The sequence below is a fragment of the Mustela lutreola genome, chromosome 2 (genome assembly GCF_030435805.1).
Source record: "Mustela lutreola isolate mMusLut2 chromosome 2, mMusLut2.pri, whole genome shotgun sequence".
Classification (NCBI taxonomy): Eukaryota; Metazoa; Chordata; class Mammalia; order Carnivora; family Mustelidae; genus Mustela; species Mustela lutreola.
The window spans coordinates 74,565,853-74,585,596 of NC_081291.1; the positions used below are offsets into that span (position 1 = coordinate 74,565,853).

General features: G+C 37.7%; 1 protein-coding gene across 2 annotated transcripts in view; it reads right to left on the reverse strand.

Moving 5' to 3' along the window:
* ULK4 (unc-51 like kinase 4) overlaps positions 1-19,744 on the reverse strand; it is a 651,105-nt gene that overhangs the window by 600,853 nt on the left and 30,508 nt on the right. For both annotated transcript variants that reach the window (XM_059162312.1, XM_059162311.1), the window contains exons 13-17: positions 18,950-19,054; positions 16,473-16,533; positions 14,378-14,559; positions 14,018-14,064; positions 2,942-3,020 (exon numbers count right to left, since the gene is read on the reverse strand). In XM_059162312.1, the coding sequence (XP_059018295.1) occupies positions 2,942-3,020; positions 14,018-14,064; positions 14,378-14,559; positions 16,473-16,533; positions 18,950-19,054 (474 nt within the window). The remainder of the gene's footprint in view (positions 1-2,941; positions 3,021-14,017; positions 14,065-14,377; positions 14,560-16,472; positions 16,534-18,949; positions 19,055-19,744) is intronic.

The window sequence follows — 19,744 nt, forward strand, 5'->3', positions numbered from 1 at the left end:
CTCAACACTGCACCTTAGTACCTAGAGAGTACCTTGTATATACACAGCCACTGACATATATTTGTCAAACAAGGAACAAGAGAGTATCAATACAATAAAACCGTATCTATGAATTTCTTCTAGAATAAGATAAGAACCTGCCTCAAGTAATGGTCTTCCTGCATGTAATAAATTGCCATGCCCATAAGAAATACTCAAAAAATGTTCAATTAGTAAAAGAACAGCAATTTGTCTCACCCTTTCCTATTCCCTTCTCTCCCTTCCAGATCTTCTAAAACAAAGTAGAATTTACTTCCATGCTACCATTAATATTTTCAGAGCATATTTATTCTTTATGAAGAATTCATTCTTTCTAGGTTACATGTCACATTAACAGCTATCATTTGGATTTAAATATTAATGATTCATTGTTTATATTTGCTTCTTTACCTGAAAATTTGATTATAGGGAGCCAGTCAAGTACCTTGCTCAAGTTCAAGTTTTTAGAAATGTTGGTGAAATTAAGACTGAGTCTCTGAATTTCTGAAAAAGTCTCCCTTTTGTCCTCACAAGCAGGCAACAGGGCAGCTGCACAGAGAAATTTAAGGTCACACAATCCCTGAAGTTTTGTTCTATTTCTATTGTTTTCCATATCTTCAGCTTGTAGGGTTACAAGTAAGTTATATGCAAGTCTAATTTGCTTTTGTTTATAACCTGAGTTTTGGTTTTCTTTTTCTCTTGGTAATTACAAATTTCACCAGTATAGGTCTAAATGTGTACATTTTTTCAATATCTTGCCTGACATTTGGTGAAACCTTTTATCTAAAGATTGAGTCTTTCTTCAGCTCAGAGTGAAATTTTCTTCTATTATTTCTTTCATGAATGTTTGCTTTGATCTAGCCTTGAAATCCCATTATGTTTATCTTAGACAAGTACAGTCCAACAGAAATACAATTCAAACCACAAAGGTAATTTTGATATTTCCAGGAGCCACATCAAAAAATAAAAAGGAAATTAATTGTAATAATGTAATAATTATTACAAATTAATTGTAATCATGTATATATTTGGATACAAATATATCCAAAATATTATCATTTAAAAATGTAATCTATAAAAAATTTACAGGTGAGATGCTTCCCCCCCATACCCACATACTGAGTCTTCAAAATCTGGTATGTGAGCTCTACTTGAAGCTCATCTCAATTCAGACTATCTGCTTTTCAAAAGCTCAAACGTCATTTTGGGCTAGTGTCTGTCATACCGGACAGCAGAACAGATTTTGTAGTTAATAATTTTTAACTCTTCTCTTTTCATTCTGAATCCTAAAAGAATTCATGCAGATGATTTTCAAATCCACTAACTCAGCTTCCTAAAGTATTCACCCCACTCATTTTGGCACCTATTGAACATTTTAATTCAACGGTCCTATTTTACATCTTCAGGGTCTCACTCTTCATGGCACACTGCTCCTGAGTACTGACTGCCTGTTCTGATTATTTAGGAATGCCCTCTAGAATGTCAGGACTTGTCATAGAATTTTAACTTCTCTTTCATCTCCTAGAGTACCACTCTGTTTCACTGGAAACCCTTCCTCTGAGTCGTCAGAAGAAGCCCCCCAACTTTTTAGCTAAAAGCCTCTCTGCTTAGTGATAGTGCCCTATCTGCTTGGTCTTAGAAAAGTCAAGCTTATACATCTCTGATAGCCAAGTTGGGTACCATCAGGGATTGCTAAGGTCAGAATTCAATCTTTTTGGTCCCATAAAAACAAGAAAAAGGTTAGTCTTAGTGACACAGGGATCTCACAGTTTGCAGTTTGCAGAAAGTAGGGATGGAATTAAGAGCAAAGGAAATGCAGGGACCTTAAATTAACTGTCTGTGCATGGCCACTCAGACCAGGGATAACTGGGATGCCATCCCAGCAACTGGCTGGGAAAGCAAAGTTACAGAACATTTTCCATCACTACAGAAAGTTCTACTGGACAATACTTGGCTAAACAAGTCCTCCTCAAGCCCCAACTATCACACCATCAGGTCCTGGTTCTACAAAAACCCCATCTCTTCTTCCTACTTCCTTCTTCCCAAATTCTCCTTCCTTCAGAAGTTCTTGCCCTTGCCTTTACAAGCCTTGGTTCTTTTTGCCTATTTCGACTCTTGACATTCCCCTAGTCCAAGGGGTAAAGGATACTCAGAAAGGCAGTACAATTGTAGCATTCACTTGATGGGACTTAGATTTACTAAACACTTCCCAATAGCAGTATTTTCAAAATATTTCAAAATCTCTTTCAAGCATGCATGGCCATTAAATACTTGGATTGTTGTCCGAAATAACTGACAACTGGTGAGGAAAAAAACATGAAACTCAGGGTTGAAATGATTTTAATTGGAAGTATGAGCTGTGCTTCAACTAGGAAATAAATTAAGTATAATAAAATGTTGAGTGGACTACAAGAAAACTGGGAATGAGGGCGCCTGGGTGGCTCAGTGGGTTAAGCCGCTGCCTTCGGCTCAGGTCTTGATCTCAGGGTCCTGGGATTGAGTCCCGCATCGGGCTCTCTGCTCAGAAGGGAGCCTGCTTCCTCCTTCTCTCTGCCTGTCTCTCTGCCTACTTGTAATCTCTCTCTGTCAAATAAATAAATAAAATCTTTAAAAAAAAAAAAAAAAGAAAAGAAAAGAAAAGAAAACTAGGAATGAAATAAGGGTTATCCAAAAATTCCTGAAATAATGATGAATAGAGCCCACAAGCCTTTTAGCTGCACCGTTATCACCTTTAATAACAGAATAGGTTGTAAATGTGCAGCTGTATTTATGCCTAAGGGTCTACTGAGGTTATTTTATAATTGCCACAATTCCACAAAGAAAACTTAAGTGAAGGTCAATGAAAGCTGCATGTTCTAAATTACAAAGTCAAGAACAACCTTTTTTTGTCATTTGTAACATTCCAATAATAAAAGAGAATTACCTCAGTAACCGGTGTATTTTCCTGGAGCTCAGTTGTGTGTGAGGCCAGTAAACCAATCGCCCGAGCAACCTTGGCCCGTCTGTTAATGGAGAAAAATAAACTCTGAAGAAGAGAGTTAGAGACCCAAGTAACTAGCCGTAGTTAGTTACATTACACGATTCTAAGCAGTAACGGAAGATCAAAATGAGGTGTGCTAGGATGAGCATTCACTCCCCTACATATATGGCCCTCGTGTACACGAAGGGACAAGAGCAGCAATGCCCTCTGCAGGGGATTGAGTCTAATAGCGACTCAAGCTGAACAAGTTGGGCTTTTGAGGTAGAATGCCAGATAAACTTTATGAAGGACCTTAACTAGAGGAGAAAAAATGTAATGAACCCTTTTACTTCTGGGTACAGCAGTATTTGGCTAAAGGTTAGGTCCCACTTATTAGCAGACCAAGGGTTTTATTCATAAGTGATAAAAAATAACAGAACAGTTAAATAAATATTTATATATCCACTTTCATAGAAATTTTTTACAATCTTTGATCTTACAAATATTGTTCCAAAAACTACTAGTTTTAGTGAGGTGTTTCTGTATCATTATTCAACAGAAAATAAGGTCAATAAATTATTACATACCATTTTCAGATGATTTGCAAAAGTTCAGTCAAAAGATTTTTTTATTTGGAGAAAATAGTTGGACATGTGAGTTGATGAGAACTGTATATTTTTTTTTTAAGCACTGTATTCATATTGATGCTTGCATGCTCTCTGGGCTAATCAGTGTGTATATCAGCCAGAAAGTCTCTTAACTTTTCGGGTTCTTAACTACACAGGACCCATGGAGGGAAACAAATCAGACTCCAAGAAGGACCACAGGAAAGTATTCATGTTATCAGAACTCTAACACACAGACATCATTCTTACAGATTTCAAATCTCATAACATTTACAAATTAAAGAAGTCCTAGGCATTTGTATGACGAGCATCCTGCCTCTAAATAAAAAACATTACACTGTTACTTAAATTTTAATTCCAGTGTACTTCAAGCAGTGTTACAGAAGTTTCAGGTGTACAATATAGTGATTGGGCCAGTCTGCTCCTTCACCCCCGTCACCGGTTTCACCCATCCCCCCCAACCCACCTCCTCTCTGGTAACCATCAGTTTGTTCTCTATAGTTAACAGTCTGGTTTCTGGTTTGTTTTTTTCCCCTTTAATTCCATATATGAGTGAAATCATATGGTTTTTGTCTTTCTCTGGCTGACTTATTTTGCTTACATCATACTCTCCAGCTCCATCCATATTGTCGTAAATGGCAAGATTCCATTCTTTATGGTTGAATGATATCGCATTATATCTTCTTTATCCATTCACCTATCGATATACACTTGGGCTGCTTCTACAGTTTGACTACTGTAAATAATGCTACAAAATACATAAGGGTGCATGTATCCCTTTGAGTTAGTGTTTTTGTATTCTTTGGTAAATACTCAGTAGTGATTACTGGATCATATGGTAGTTCTATTTTTAATTTTTTGAGGAACCTCCACACTATTTTCCACAGTGGCTACACCAGTTTGCGTTCCCACCAACAGTGTAAGAGGGTTCCTTTTTCTCCACATCCTCATCGGCACTGGTCTCTTGTTGATTTTAGCCATTCTGACAAGTGTGAGGGGATAGGTCACTAGTTTTGATTTGCATTTCCCTGATCGTCAGTGATGCTGAACATCTCTTCATGTGTCTGCTGTCACGTCAAGGTCTTCTTTGGAGAAATGTCTAGGTCTTCTGCCCATTTTTTTATTAGATTATTTGTTTTCTATGTCTTGAGTTATATAAGACATAGATCATTTGCAAATATCTTCTCCCATTCCATAAGATGCCTTTTAGTTTTGTTTCCTTCGCTGTGGAAACAGCGATGTAATCCCAAGAGTTTATTTTTCCTTTTATTTCCCTTGCCTCAGGAGACATCTAGAAAAATGTTGCTATGGCTATGTCAGAGTCATCACTGCCTATGCTCACTTCTAGGATTTTGAGGGTTTCAGGTCCCACATGTAAGCCCTTATTCCATTTTGAGGTTACTTTTGTATTTGGTGTAAGAAAGTAGTCCAGTTTCATTGTTTTGCATGTGTCTTTCCAGTTTTCCCCAACACCATGTGTTGAAAAGATGGTCTTAACAAGATTATTCTTTAAAAGTGATCATTTTGGGGCACCTGGGTGGCTCAGTTGGTTAAAGCCTCTGCCTTCAACTCAGGTCATGATCCCAGGGTCGTGGGATCAAGCCCCACATCGGGCTCTTTGCTCAGCAAGGATCCTGCTTTGTCTTCTCTCTCTGCCTGCCTCTCTGCCTACTTGTGACCTCTGTTTGTCAAATAAATAAAGTCAACGAAGGCAAGGCCTTGGTACTGCTCACTAATGCCAACATCAAGAGAGTCCCTTGCATCAAATAGGCCCTGAATAAACAGAACATCGACATCAAATATAAGGTAACTAAACACCTTAGTAGGAAAGGAGTGACTATATCACTGCATGAGGTCAAAGAAAGTAGAACAGGGTTTTCAATATGAACTTCAAAAAAAGAATTTTAGGCTAACATCACTAAATGAGAAAAAATAAATAAATAAAAGTGAGCATTTTGAAAAAGATTTGGTAGGACATTGGACCAAAAAGTTATAAGAAAAAGCACCTCATCACTGCTCTGCCACTGACCCATTTTGTGACCACAGCCAAGTGAATTATGCTTCAATTTCCACATGCATGCAATTTCAAGGGATAGATGGATTAACTACAAAAAAAATTTTTTTATAATGATAAAACACTATCAAAAACTGACTACTGGGGTGCCTGGGTGGCTCAGTGGGTTAAGCCTCTGCCTTCGACTCAGGTCATGATCTCAGGGTCCTGGGATCGAGCCCCGCATCGGGCTCTCTGCTCAGCAGGGAGCCTGCTTCTGTCCCCCCCACCCCGCCTCCCTACCTGCCTACTTGTGATCTCTCTCTCTGTCAAATAAATAAATACAAAAAAACTAAAAAAAAAAAAAAAAAAAAACCTGACTACTGAACTAGAGGATGCAAGGCAAAAACTTATCTTGGTTCTAGGGCAAATCCAAATGTACTTCCAAACACTAACTTGTTTTTTTCTATGTACGAAAGTAAATACTGTCTACAATACTTACTCAACTAAAAGAAAAATGTATTACAACATTAATTTCAAGATTAATTTCTCCAATCTCAGCAGATACAATCCCTATCAGAACAAGAGATGACACACTATCTTAACATTCTTAGTTTTAAATTATGAAATATTTAATAAAAACCTCTCAGTTTATACCAAATACTTACATACAACTACATCCTATATATGATTCCCTCAAAAAAGACTTCTCATAAACAGCTTTCCTCTTAAATGTCACCACTTTGGATGTCCCTAGTGTCCTGTTACACTGTACCTCAGAAGTGTCCCCATATTCGTGACATTATGCAAAACTGCACTGGCCAATAACCTTCATGCAGTGACAGATAGGTTCTATATCTACACTATTCAAAAGAGTATCCATTGGTCACATGTGACTATTTAACACTTAAAATAGAGCTGGTACAAGTTAAGAATGTTTTGTGGAATTACTTTGAAATTTAAATTTTAATAACCACATACAGCTAGAGGCTACGTTAGACGGAGTAGATCTAAAAGTACTTCCTTCTTCATGTGTTTACTTGTTTATTATCTGTTCCCCCACCAGCCTAGAAAGCCAACGAAGGCAAGGCCTTGGTACTGCTCACTAATGCCAACATCAAGAGAGTCCCTTGCATCAAGTAGGCCCTGAATAAACAGAACATCGACATCAAATATAAGGTAACTAAACACCTTAGTAGGAAAGGAGTGACTATATCACTGCATGAGGTCAAAGAAAGTAGAACAGGGTTTTCAATATGAACCTCAAAAAAAGAATTTTAGGCTAACATCACTAAATGAGAAAAAGATTCCTTGTAACTAAAAGCAGTATAAACTACAAAGGGTATTACTACACACCATGTAACAAAGAAGTGGAAGTATACCCTAGAGTAGTGGGAAACTTCAACCAACTTCTTTTCCAAGCAGGGCAAGGAGGCTACAGTGAATACATATGTACAAGCATTCAGATGCCTCACAACACTAGACTTCATCAAGGTTCACTACAAAGTTACAGTCATCAAGACAGTGTGGTATTAACAAAGAACAAAAGGATCAATGAAACAGAACAAAGGACTAAGAAATAGACTCACATTAACACACTTAAAGGATCTTTGACAAAGAAGCTAAGGCAATACAATGGAGCAAAGATGGTCTTTTCAACAAATTATGCTAATATACATGCAAAAAAAAAAAAAAAGAAGAAGAATCTGGAAACAGATCTTACTCACTTTATAAAAATACAAAATAGATCAAAGACCTAAGAGTAAGATGTCAAAGTATAAAACTGCTTGAAGGTAACATAGGAGAAAAAAATCTACATAACCTCAGGTGTGGCAAGGACTTTTTAGATACAACCACCAAAGGTACAGTCCATAAAAGAAATAAATAACCTGAACGTTATCTAAAAAAAAAACTTCTATGGGCACCTGGATGGCTCAGTTGGTTAAATGACTGCCTTCAGCTCAGGTCATGATCCCAGGGTCCTGGAGCCCTGCATCATGCTCCCTGCTCAGAGGGGAACCTGCTTCTCCCTCTCCCTGCCACTCCCCCCTGCTTATACTCTCTCTTAAAAGAAAGAAAGAAAGATTTCTATTCTGTGAAAGATAACATAAGGAAAATGAAAAGACAAGCTACTGAGTGGAAGAAGATATTTACCAAAGGCATACCTGATATAAGACTGTCTTTCACAATATACAAAAACCTCTAAAACTCAGTAAGAAAACAACCAAATGAAAAAATGAGCCAAAGATCTTAACAGATACCCCAGCAAAAAAGACAAACAGATGGCAAATACACATATGAGAAAACACTCCACATCATATGTCACCAGGGAAATGCAAATTAAAACAATATACTACTAAACCCAATTAAGTATGGCCAAATTCCAAAACACTGACAACACCAAATGTTAGCAAGGCTATGGAGCAACAGGAACTCTCATTCATTGTTGAAGGGAACGCAACATAGTATAGCCACTTTGGAGGACAGTTTGAAAGTTTCTTACAAAATTAAACATACTCCTACTAAACAATCCAGAAATCCTACTCCTTGGGCCTTACCCAAAGGAGTTGAAAGCATATGTCCACACGGTGTTTACAGCAGTTTTATTCATAAATGCTAAACTTGGCAACAACCAGGGGGTCCTTCAGTATGTGAACAAACTGTGGTACATGTAGACGAGGAGATATCTGGCACTAAAAAGAAATGAGCTGTCAAGCTATGAAAAGAGATGGAGGAACCTTAAATGCCTATTACTGAGTGAAAGAAGCCAATCCTGAGGATACATATTGTAGGATCCCATTATTGTAGGATTACCAGTAGGGCATTCTGGAAAAGGTGAAACGATGGAGAAAGTAAAATTTCAGTGATTGTCAGAGGGATGAATAGGCAGAGCACAAATTTTTAGGGCAATGAAAATATTCCATACAATAAGGACAATACAGGTCATAATGCATTTGTTCAAGCCCATGGAATGTATAAACCAAGATTAAACTATAAACTATGAACTGTGGGTGATTATACCATGCCAATATAGATTTATCAGTTCTAACAAACATACTACTCTAATAGAGGTGGGGGGTGATAATAGGGGAGGCTAGCCTGTATGGGGACAGGAGGCATAGGAGAACTCTCTATACCTTCCTCTGAATTTTGCTGTGAACTTAAAACGGCTCAAGTAAATAAATAAATAAACTCAATAAAACCAAACAAAAAAAGTGAATCTTGATATATGAATTCTATCTCAGCAAAAGAGTGAGAAAGCAAAAGGGAAAGAAGAGTAAACAGACAGGAGGGGCACCTGGGTGGTGCACTCAGTTAAGTGTCTGACTCTCGGTTTTAGTTCAGGTCATGATCTCAGGGTCATAAATTCAAGCCTTGTGTTGGGCTCTATGCTCAGCACGGAATCTGCTTGAGATTCTCTCTCCCTCTTTCTATCCCTCCTGCTCTCGCTCTCTGTCACAAATAAATCAATCTTAAAACAAAAAAAAAAGAGAGAGAGACAGGAAATCCCACACCCATCCACAGGACTTTCAGGAGCAGAAAAAGGATGAAACACAGAAGAAGTGATCTTAAGGAAACAGGGAAGCTAAAGAAAGCCTGAAGCACTTAAACTTAATCTGGCATAGCAAATTAGTGAAAATACCTATATGCATTCCAATAAAATTTCATGGCCTAGAATAAAGAAAAATCCAGATACTGAGAAACAATCAAACTAGTCACATATAAAGAAGAAAAAAAAAAAAGACAGGTTGGTCCTGAGTCTTCCAGAGCTGTGCAAACAGAGGGCAAATTCCGAAGCACGGCACAGGGGTGAACCAGCCCAAGGGCACAAGAAGGTCTCCGTCAGCCCCCTGTACCTAAACCCTAAAACCAGAGACAAAACCTTGAGGAGATAACAACTAGAGAAGCAGACACTCAGAGATCTTGAATTAAAAAAGAAAAAAATAGAACTACTGAAAAAAATGAAATCCAATCAACTAAGAGGTAAAGCAGAGCAACAAAATTTACAGAGAAACTGTATTTTAAAAACTGATGAACATTTACTTTACCTTATTCAAGTGTCAAACCTATACCAAAAATTAGAAAATCCTTCCTAAAATTTATATGAATCCCAAGGGACCCCAACTAAGAAACAATCCTGAAAAAGAGAAAAAAAGTTGGAGGTCTCACACTTTGACTCCAGAACTTAACTATTACAAAGCTAAGGTAATCAAGACACTCTGGCACTGGCATAAAGACTGGTATTTAGACTAAATAAACCCTCACATATGTGGTCAAAAGATTATCGACAAAGGTGCCAATACCAATCAATGAGGAAACAACAGCCTTTTCAACAAATGGTGCTGGGAAAACTGGATATACACGTGCAGAAGAATGAAGTCAAACCCTTACTAACACCATACACAAAAATTAACTCAAAATGGATCAAAAACCTAAATACAAAAGCTAAAACTGTAAAACTCTAAGAAATGAAAAGCTTTAAGACACTGAATTTGGCAATGATTTCTTGCATATGACATTAAAAGCCAGGCAACAAAAGAGAAAGTGGAAAATCTGAGTTTCAAAGGGCACTATCAAGAGCAAAAAGGCAACCCACAGAGTAGGAGAAAATATTTCCAAGTCACCTAATCTGATAAAAGGGTTAACAGCCAGAAGATATGAAGAACTCTTACAAATCAACAACATAAAACAACCCAATTAGAAAACAGGCAAAGAACATAAATGGACATTTCTCCAAAGAAGAAAAACAGATGGTCAACAAATACATGAAAAGATGCGCAACATTACTAGTCATCAGTGAACTACAAATCAAAACCACGCGGGTGTACAGCTTCACACCCATCAGGATAGCTACTATTAAAAAATGATCAGGAGGAGGATGTGGACAAATTGGAAGCCTTATGCACTGCTAGAAGGAACGTAAGATAGTACAGCCGCTGTGGAAAAAAGTATGAGGTCTCCTCAGTAAATGAGAAGATAGAATTACCAAATAATCCAACAACTCCACTCCTAAGTATATACCCAAAATAACTGATAGCAGGGACGCAAACAGATATATGTATACCAATGTTCACAGCAGTATTAATTGCAATAGCCAAAGATAGAAGCAACCCAAGTACCCATCAACAGGTAAAAAGATAAAATGGAGCACTGGGTGTTATACCTAAACAATGAATCTTGGAACAGATCAGAAACTAATGACATACTGTATGGTGACTAACATAATAAAAATTTTTTTTAAATGTGGCATATACATCTGGGGGATATTAATCTACCTTAAAAAGGGAAGACCTTCTGATACATGCTACGACATGGCTGAACTCTGAAAACGTTAAGCTAAATGAATTAAGCCAGGCACAAAAAGATAAATATCGTATGATCCCAATTAATTTAGGTATAGAATAAGCAAATTCAGAGAAACAAAAGGTAGAATAGAAGTTTACCAGGACTGGGAGAAGGAGGATGGGGAGTTAAAGTTTAATGGGTAATGGCTTCCTTTTAGGATGATGAAAAAGTTCTGGAAATTGATAGTGGTGATGGTTGCACAGCACTGTGAATATACTTAATACCCTCACTAAAATGGTCAATTTCATATGATGTATATTTCCACAGTCAAAATCTTTAAAAAAAAAAAAAAAACCTGTATTATTTGACAGACAGATCACAAGTAGGCAGAGAGGCAGACAGAGAAATGGGGGGGAAGCAGGCTCCCCGCTGAGCAGAGAGCCCAATTGGGGGCTCGATCCCAGGACCCTGAGATCATGACCTGAGCTGAAGGCAGAGGCTTAATTCGCTAAGCCACCCAGGTGCCCCAAAACAGTTTAATTAAAATATTATGCATTACTGTGCTCACTTTGGCAGCACATATACTAAAATATTATGCATTATTATATGTGGATTACATGCCTCAGTAAAGTTGATTGGCAAAGGATACAAAATTTCTTAAATATCCACTATTGAAAGTTCTAACAAAAGGGCATTTTTTATAAACACCAACTGGGAATGCATGTCAATACAATGTTTCTAAAGAATGTTTTAGCATTTTATCAGAATTATTTATTGCCTTCTACTCATTTGTTCTAATTCTATGAATCTGCCCTCAGGAAAAAAAAAAAATAGGCACCAAGATTTAAACACAAAAATGTTCATTGACATATTATTTATAATGTTACAATATTATCCAAAAATAGGGAACAGGGTAAATTAATGACCAGACATTCCTAGCATAGAAAAAAAGGCATACCTTGAAAAAAAAATCTTAGACAAATTGTTAATGACATTAAAAAATGCATAACATATGGGGTGCCTGGGTAGCTCAGTTTGTTAAGTGCCTGACTTGATTTCAGCTCAGGTCATGATCTCAGGGTCATGAGATCAAGCCCTTCAACAAGCTCCATGCTGAGTGCAGAACCTATGCAGCACCTGCTTAAGATTATCTCTTTCCCACTCCCTTCAGCCCCTTCATTATTTCTCTCTCTCAAAAAAGTAGATACATAAGGGGAAGAGAAACAAAACATCTTTTAATTTTATTTAAATTCAATTAACATATATTATTAGTTTCAGAGGTAGAGAGCAGTGATTCATCATTCTCCTATAATACCCCGTGCTGACACATTCCCTCCTTAATATTCATCACCCAGTTATCCCATTCCCCCACGTCCCCGCCATCCAGAACCTCGGTTCGGAGAAACAAATTCTATGTTGTTCTACTTTGTTTTTTTGTATGCTGAACAAAGCCAAGGAATAAACACATCTACTTCAACAGTGGCTACCCGCCAGCTAAGTTGAGGACCCATATATGCTGTTAAGGGGATATGACCTAGGTCAGAGAAGGCCCTGCTGGAAGAACTGGTGTTTGAATGGAGGAAGACAAATAGAAAGAAGGTTCCAAGCAGAGGATTTGACTACCTTATTATTTATCACTTTCCTCAAACACAAGCTGTTTTATAATGAAGTTTCAATCTAAAAGATGGCGGGCGGGGGGGGGGGGGGGGGCAGTCCTTGGAAAGGATTAAAAAAAGTCGATTTTTGTAAGTCAGCAGGGGGCACCCCACTCAAGGATATAAGTTTAGCTGAAGTGTGAGGTTTTGTTTGGTTTCTTTTTAGTGATCACACCACAAACCTTCTCAAAGTTTTACATGCTCAAAAAATATCTAAAAATCCTATTTGCAATGCCAAGTTTTACCTTGGGGAAGTAACCTCAGAAGATGCATAACAAAAATTATCAAAAAAAAAAAAAAAAGGCATTTGTGAATACCTCATTTCCCCCAAATTTCACCATTCTGGAATAAGTGCTATTACCACATTTCACAAATACCCTCACTGTTGTTTTCATGTACTTTTCTAACAAGAATACAAGATAAGCAGGCTTGACCACACCAAGCACAGCCACTGCAACCTCCAGTCTCCAACATCTGCTACCCACCCAGGAAGAATCTGGCACCAGCGCAAAGTAGTTCCTGTACTTGCTTATTCGAAAGGTAATTATTAGTATCTGATGTATACACTATCCTCATCTTAGAGTTGAGGAAACTGAGGCTCAGCACTTAAGGTAATTTACCCAGAGGGCAGATCTGTGAGTCACACCCAGGTCTGTGTGAATGCAAAGCCCATGCAATTTCATAGCCACACACAGACTCCCAGCAGAGCTGAGACTCAGAAAGAGGGAATCATGATTTGTTTTCCCCTCTGATTTCCCCCAACCATGAGAGACTGTGGACTCTGAGAAGCAAACTGAGGGTTTTGGAGTGAAGGGGGGTGAGGGTGAGGGGTTGGGTGAGCCTGGTGGTAGGCATTAAGGAGGGCACAAATTGATGGAGCACTGGGTGTGGTGCATAAACAATGAATTACGGATCACTGAAAAAATAAAATAAAATAAAACTTTAAAAAAAAAAAAAGAAGAATGAAAAGAAAAGAAAGAGGTAATCATCTGGCCTGGTCTTGCTGGCTACCAGAGCCCAGAGCCTTCTAACACTTTATCTAATGTGCTTTTCCACCATGGTATGTTGCCTACATAATAAGAAAATATGTATCTTTCCATCAGGAGCTTACAGAGCATAATCCCATTAGATTTCAAATAACATCATAAGGAAGTCATGCATCATGTACGGGAAAGATGAAATCACAAGGGAAAACTCTGCAGGAAGCAAAAATAAAACATAGGGCTCAAGTGTTTAATAAAGAATACTCATAAGAGGAAGAGTAACAAAGTTTCCAGAGGTAGTTTATATAATCCTAGAATTATATTTATAATAGTATATGGCCTATTTTTGAAATATTTTTAATTTACAGTTGGGATGCCTATGATTGCTTAGGATTCAGAGTAATTATTACTTCAGTATATAATAACTTAGAACTATGTGCTTTTGATAAATATGTTGTAACTATTTAATGAATAATTAAAATATAAATGTTACTTACATATCCCAGTTTGGAGCTATTCTCAAATGCTGGATTAGCAACTGGAACTAGAATAAAAAAAAAGTAAGATGTACACTTTGTTCATGACTAATGCATGTGACCTGAAGACAACTGAAATGTGAATCCTGCACTAGGAGACAACAGAAGAAGTTAAAGATCACTGTCTATTAAACTGATCTCAGATATGAGGATTAAACAACTCCGGCAAACTATAATCTTGATAAATCATTTTTTTCTACTGTAATTAGATCAAGTTAGTATTTTAGCACTAAAGTTTTAATCTCAACAGAAATACAAAAGTTACATACAAAAGGCATGCTGTGAGGACCATGAAAGGAGTCTTTACAACGAACTACGTACCAGCGGGGAATGGAGGAGCCGGGTGGCCACGTCCCGGTGTCCAGCCACAACACACAGATAGCAAAGGAGATTGAGCTTGGCTCGGGAGGCCCCTGTGCTCTTTTCAGTGGAGTCGATCTGTGAGCACACTTGCTGTAAAAAGTCATTCCAATCTTGGTCTTTTAGAAATATTAACTTATCCACTGGAGAGGAAATGAAAGGTTCAAAGTAGGTATCATGTAAAAATTTAAAAAAAAAAAAAAACTGAAAACATTACAAGAGAAATAAATGGAACACAGAATTTCAATAGCTAAAATGAGGACAAAGAAAATCCTAACTTTATAATGTCAAAACCATAAAGTCCTCCAAAGATGACACTTTTATTTATTCTTCTAGATCCCTCTTCTTCTACCCATGGAGACTTTTCCACTATGTGAATGGAAAACTGTGCAGATGCCCACGGGAGAATCACCCTGCAACCCAGAATCTACAAAATACAAAGCTAAATAAAATTGTATTACAAAAAAGCAAGATAGCCTTTTGTAAGTAAAGCAATCTAGCCTTAAAATATCTGAAAAGCCAAGAACTGCACAGTTGTTAAAAGGTTTCAATGAAACCTTTCAATAACACGTTAATATTGTAGCTAAAGTCATCTGGAAAATCCAAGTCCAAACCCTCCACAAACAGAAAACAAAAACTGGGCCATGAGATGCCATCTAAAATTAACAGTTTCAGCTAATTTCTATCCTTAAACAAAATAACCTATAATAATTTCCTAAAGCAACTCAATATAAAGGGACAAAGGGAAGGAATATTATTTTGAAATACTCCTCCAAGGTTTTCATGAATATGGTTCTACTTGGCACAGCTTTGTTTTGTTTAAGATTTTTTTAATTTATTTATTCAACAGACAGAGATCAGAGTAGGGAGAGAGGCAGGCAGAGAGAGTGGGGGGGGGGGGAAGTAGGCTCCTTGCTGTGCAGAGAGCCTGACGCAGGGCTCAATCCCAGGACCCTGAGATCATGACCTGAGCCGAAGGCAGAGGCTTAACCCACTGAGCCACCCAGGTGCCCCTACTTGGCAGTTTATTTAAATTTGAACACATTTTATTTTTAATTTACTTTGAGTTGCTTTTAAATTATAGATTATACTCTAGCTAGGAAAATGAATTTTTTCTGGCTCGAGCTTAATAGCTGCAAATAGATTTTCTCAAACAATATCCATCAAAATTTAAGGTATAAAACAATTTCTTTTTTTTTTTTTTTGAAGATTTATTTATTTATTTATTTGACAGATCACAAGTAGGCAGAGTGGCAGGCAGAGAGAGGAGGAAGCAGGCTCCCCACTGAGCAGAGAGCCCGATGCAGGGCTCGATCCCAGGACCCTGGGATCATGACCTGAGCCCAAGGCAGAGGCTTTAACCCACTGAGCCACCCAGGTGCCCCAGGTATAAAACAATTTCTAATGTTCATCCCAAATAAGACTTCCCATTACGTGAAAGGAAACCTAACAATCATCCTTGAAGTATCCCCATTCCCACACCATCCCCACAAAAGTGAACCACCTGACCCCCTTGTTAACTGCCCCACTCTGAAATAGAACCTCAATTCTTTATTTTTTTAAGATTTTATTTATTTGACAGAAAGAGACACATCAAGAAAGGGAACACAAGCAGGGGAAGAGAGAGAGAGAGAGAAGTGGGCTTCCCAATATGGTGCTCGATCCCAGGACCCTAGGATCATGACCTGACCCAAAGGCAGACACTTAACAACTGAGCCATCTAAGCACCCCTAGAATCTCAATTCTTCATTGTGGTCTCCAACCCTCTGTACCCACAAGAGCACCATAAGTGTTGGAAAGTCAGTGGATCTACAAAAGGCAAGGGCAAGAGAAGGGTCCACACAGCTTTACAGGAACTTTCAGCTGAGTAAGGTGAACGCCTGGCACAAATGGATTACAGATTTATAACATACACAGCACTGTCCCAAGAATCATCAGGTGGCAAGAAAACAGGAACTCAGCTACTTAATAAATAAGATATTCCATTTGCTATTAAATTTCTTATTCATATCTATCTTCTAAGAGTCTATATGTAACCAGGCTTCTATAATCCTACCTGAATGTGCCGGGAGATGCAGTATCTTTGGATCAAATTTAATTGGTGGTTGTTTCATTATCTGTGGTTGAAAAACAAACACTTTTAAGATGCCTTTTGAGACAGATATCTACCTCCTGATATATCTCCCGTTATATTGATTATAAATCAATTAGGGCAGGAAAAAAAAAAAAACAATGAAAATTTGTCACTAAAACAAAAAAGAATTCAACACTGCCCTTCAGATTCAAATACAAAAGACAGATAATAATTTATAAAAATAAAATCATTTCAGGGAACCTCGCTGGCTCAGTCAGTAGAAAATGTGACTTCTGATCTCTGGGTTGTGAGTTCAAACCCCATGTTGGGGGTAGAATTTACTTTAAATAGGTAAAATTTTTAGAATATCACTTCAATAGACATCGGAAATAAAATAAAGCTTCATTAAAAAAGAAGCAATTTATCCTGGTAAGGATATCCTCAAAAGGATATCCTCTTTAGCTAATAAAACTCTAGGTTAGAAATTTAGTCATATCAACAAATATTTATTGGGCACCTGAGAGGGTGAGGCAGGAGGCTAAATACTAAGGAGGATAAAGATGTGAAAAACAAAGATGTGAAAAACAAGATCCTACAGTCAGGAAGCTGATACTCTGACTGGAAACATGTTAAAACAAACAAACAAATATTGAACAATGCAAACTGGGCAGGACATAATTATAGGACAGTCCCCTAGAGAAAAAACTTTTTAAAATATTAGAGAAAGCAGCGAGCACTTTAGGCTGACAAGGTTTGTGGAAGAGCTGGAAAGGGGGTAAGGTTTTAAAGAATGGTAAGAACTTCATGGTTGAATTTGAGAACACACCACTTAGGAAGCTGTAAACAGCATGAAAAGGAAAGCACACGACTGGTTTTTTAAGGAAGGGGAAAAAAAAATGGTTAGCTGGATCCATAAGTTTAGAACAAAAGGTACTTTCATCTTGAGATGTTTAATTAAAAAGTACAACCATCATCTCTAAGTCTAAATCCTCCAAAACCTCTCTACAGAGAGAGAATTTTAAAAAGCTTTGCTGGTAGTATTCTTGCCAAAAATGCAGAACCTCATACATAGTAATCATAAGAAACAGACAAACCCAGCTTGAGCGACATTCTACAAAATACCTGATCAGTACACTTCAATGTCAAAGTCATGAAAGCCAAGAAATGACTGAGAAATTACCACAAGGCCATGAAAGACAAGGACAGGAAGTAGAAGGAAAAGAAGGCCTAACAGCAAACTGTTAACAAACCCTAGAACAGAAAAAGGACATCAGTAGTACAAACTAGTAAAATTCAAATAAATTCAGGAATTTAGTTATTAGCACTGTGCCAATGTTAATTCCCTGGCTTTGCTAACCCTTCTATGGTGCTATAAGATGCTAACATTAGGAGAAGCTGGGTAAAAACTATACAGTAACTCCACTATTTTTGGACCGTTTCTGTATGTTTAAAATTAGAAGTTAAAAAAATTTCTACTAAGGCTTCCCCAAAACAATTAAGTATGGTCATAAAAGAAATAAGCAGAAAAAATATGGTCAAAAGATATTACAAACTGTTCTTAGAAGGTCTACTGGGAAAATGACCTATTACACATTAAATTTGGCATAAAATACAATTATTCTGCCAGACAGCTGAGCTCATAAAAAGAATTAGCTCCATTATGAAAAACTGCTGGGTAATCTATATTAAATCTTGTCTACCTAGTAAATACACATCCAAAAACCCATTGGTTCTAAATTAATGTTCCCCAATAAGAGGAGAGAAAATGGCCATGAATTGAAATAGAAAGACTTTAAGAAAGAAAAAAAGAAAATTAAGTAACAGAATAGGTAGTACAGAGGGACTGAAAAATTAATGTTTATTTTCTTAAGGAGAATACTCATCATTCCCCAGTAATACAGTAGTACATTCAAAGTGACATGAAGCAACAAAAATCATGCTGGGTACAAAGTATACCGGTGAAACATGACTCCCCAAGCTCCCAGTGTCTCCCTAACCATCTGGTCTGCAGTCCTGAGCACCTGTGAGAGGGTGTGGTCTCTGTGTGCCCTGCCCATCCACCCCAGCTGAAGGGAGCAGTGCTCACTCCCATCTGCTTTCATAACACATGCACAGTTAGAGCGCTTAGAGAAATTTACCCAAGTGTGCATGGAGAAACGAAGGGACTGAGAAACAAAGGTCTGAGGCCTAGAAGCCCACAGATGGAGGGGAGGGAGGGAGGACTGAGCTGATGCAGAAGAGGAAGAAAAAAAACTCACCAGTCAGTGAAGCAGAAAGGAGGGTGTTACAGACAGGACAGAAAGAAATGTAGCCACACAGCATGAGTGACACAAAAGCAGACAGAGGATCAGCCAAGAAAATAAGGCAAAGAATATTTGTGATGACAATATCACACCAGGAGTCCAGCTCTCAGGGAAGGCTAAAGCTCAGCCCTCATCTCTTAGAGCATCTTTCCACACCTTTGGGTTGTCGATGATGGGGGTGACAACGAGATCAGAGTCCATGTAGATAAGCTCTTTCATCTGGGATTCCAGGTCCTGCTGACTCAGGTGTCCGCTTGTATTCTGAAATAAGAACAAAAATGAGGCTTTGTTTCTGTGACTCATGAAGAGCTTTTAAAAACTGAGCTCATAAGATGTTGAGTAAGACACCCTTGGAAGGGTCACCTAGATCAGTGAATCACTCACTTTGCAAATCAAACACTTTCACAGAATTCTTTGATTCTCACAAAGATCTTCAGTCATCTGTATCATTCCCATTTTTACAGAAGTAAAACATAGAAAGCTCAAAGTAATGGACTTGTTTGTGTTTGCCACAAAGGCTAGTGAGGACCAGAAAACGGAGCTTCTCTAGTCTGATGCTCTAAACTATGAGGAGGCAAACTGGTTTTTCAGTCACCAGCATGGTTTTTATCATTCATCCACTGGACGCTCATCACTTTATTCCGCCTTACAGAATATTCAGTACGAAGTTAAAATTACAGCATAAAAGAATCTCAGGGTCAAGTACTAACCTGTTACCTAAGTGTTACACATCTACCTTTATAAAAGGTGAAGTAGAGCTAACACATAATGAAAAGGAGTAACCAGGTTATTTGCTAACAATTCTATGAGATGTTTCTTTGTGCTCTACTTAAACAGTAAACAGAACTCTCATTCCTAGTGTTATGCATTAGGACTTCACATAAGACAAAAAAAGAGAGAATTTATACATTAAGAATTTCCACTGAAACACCAATCAGCAAACTGAACAAG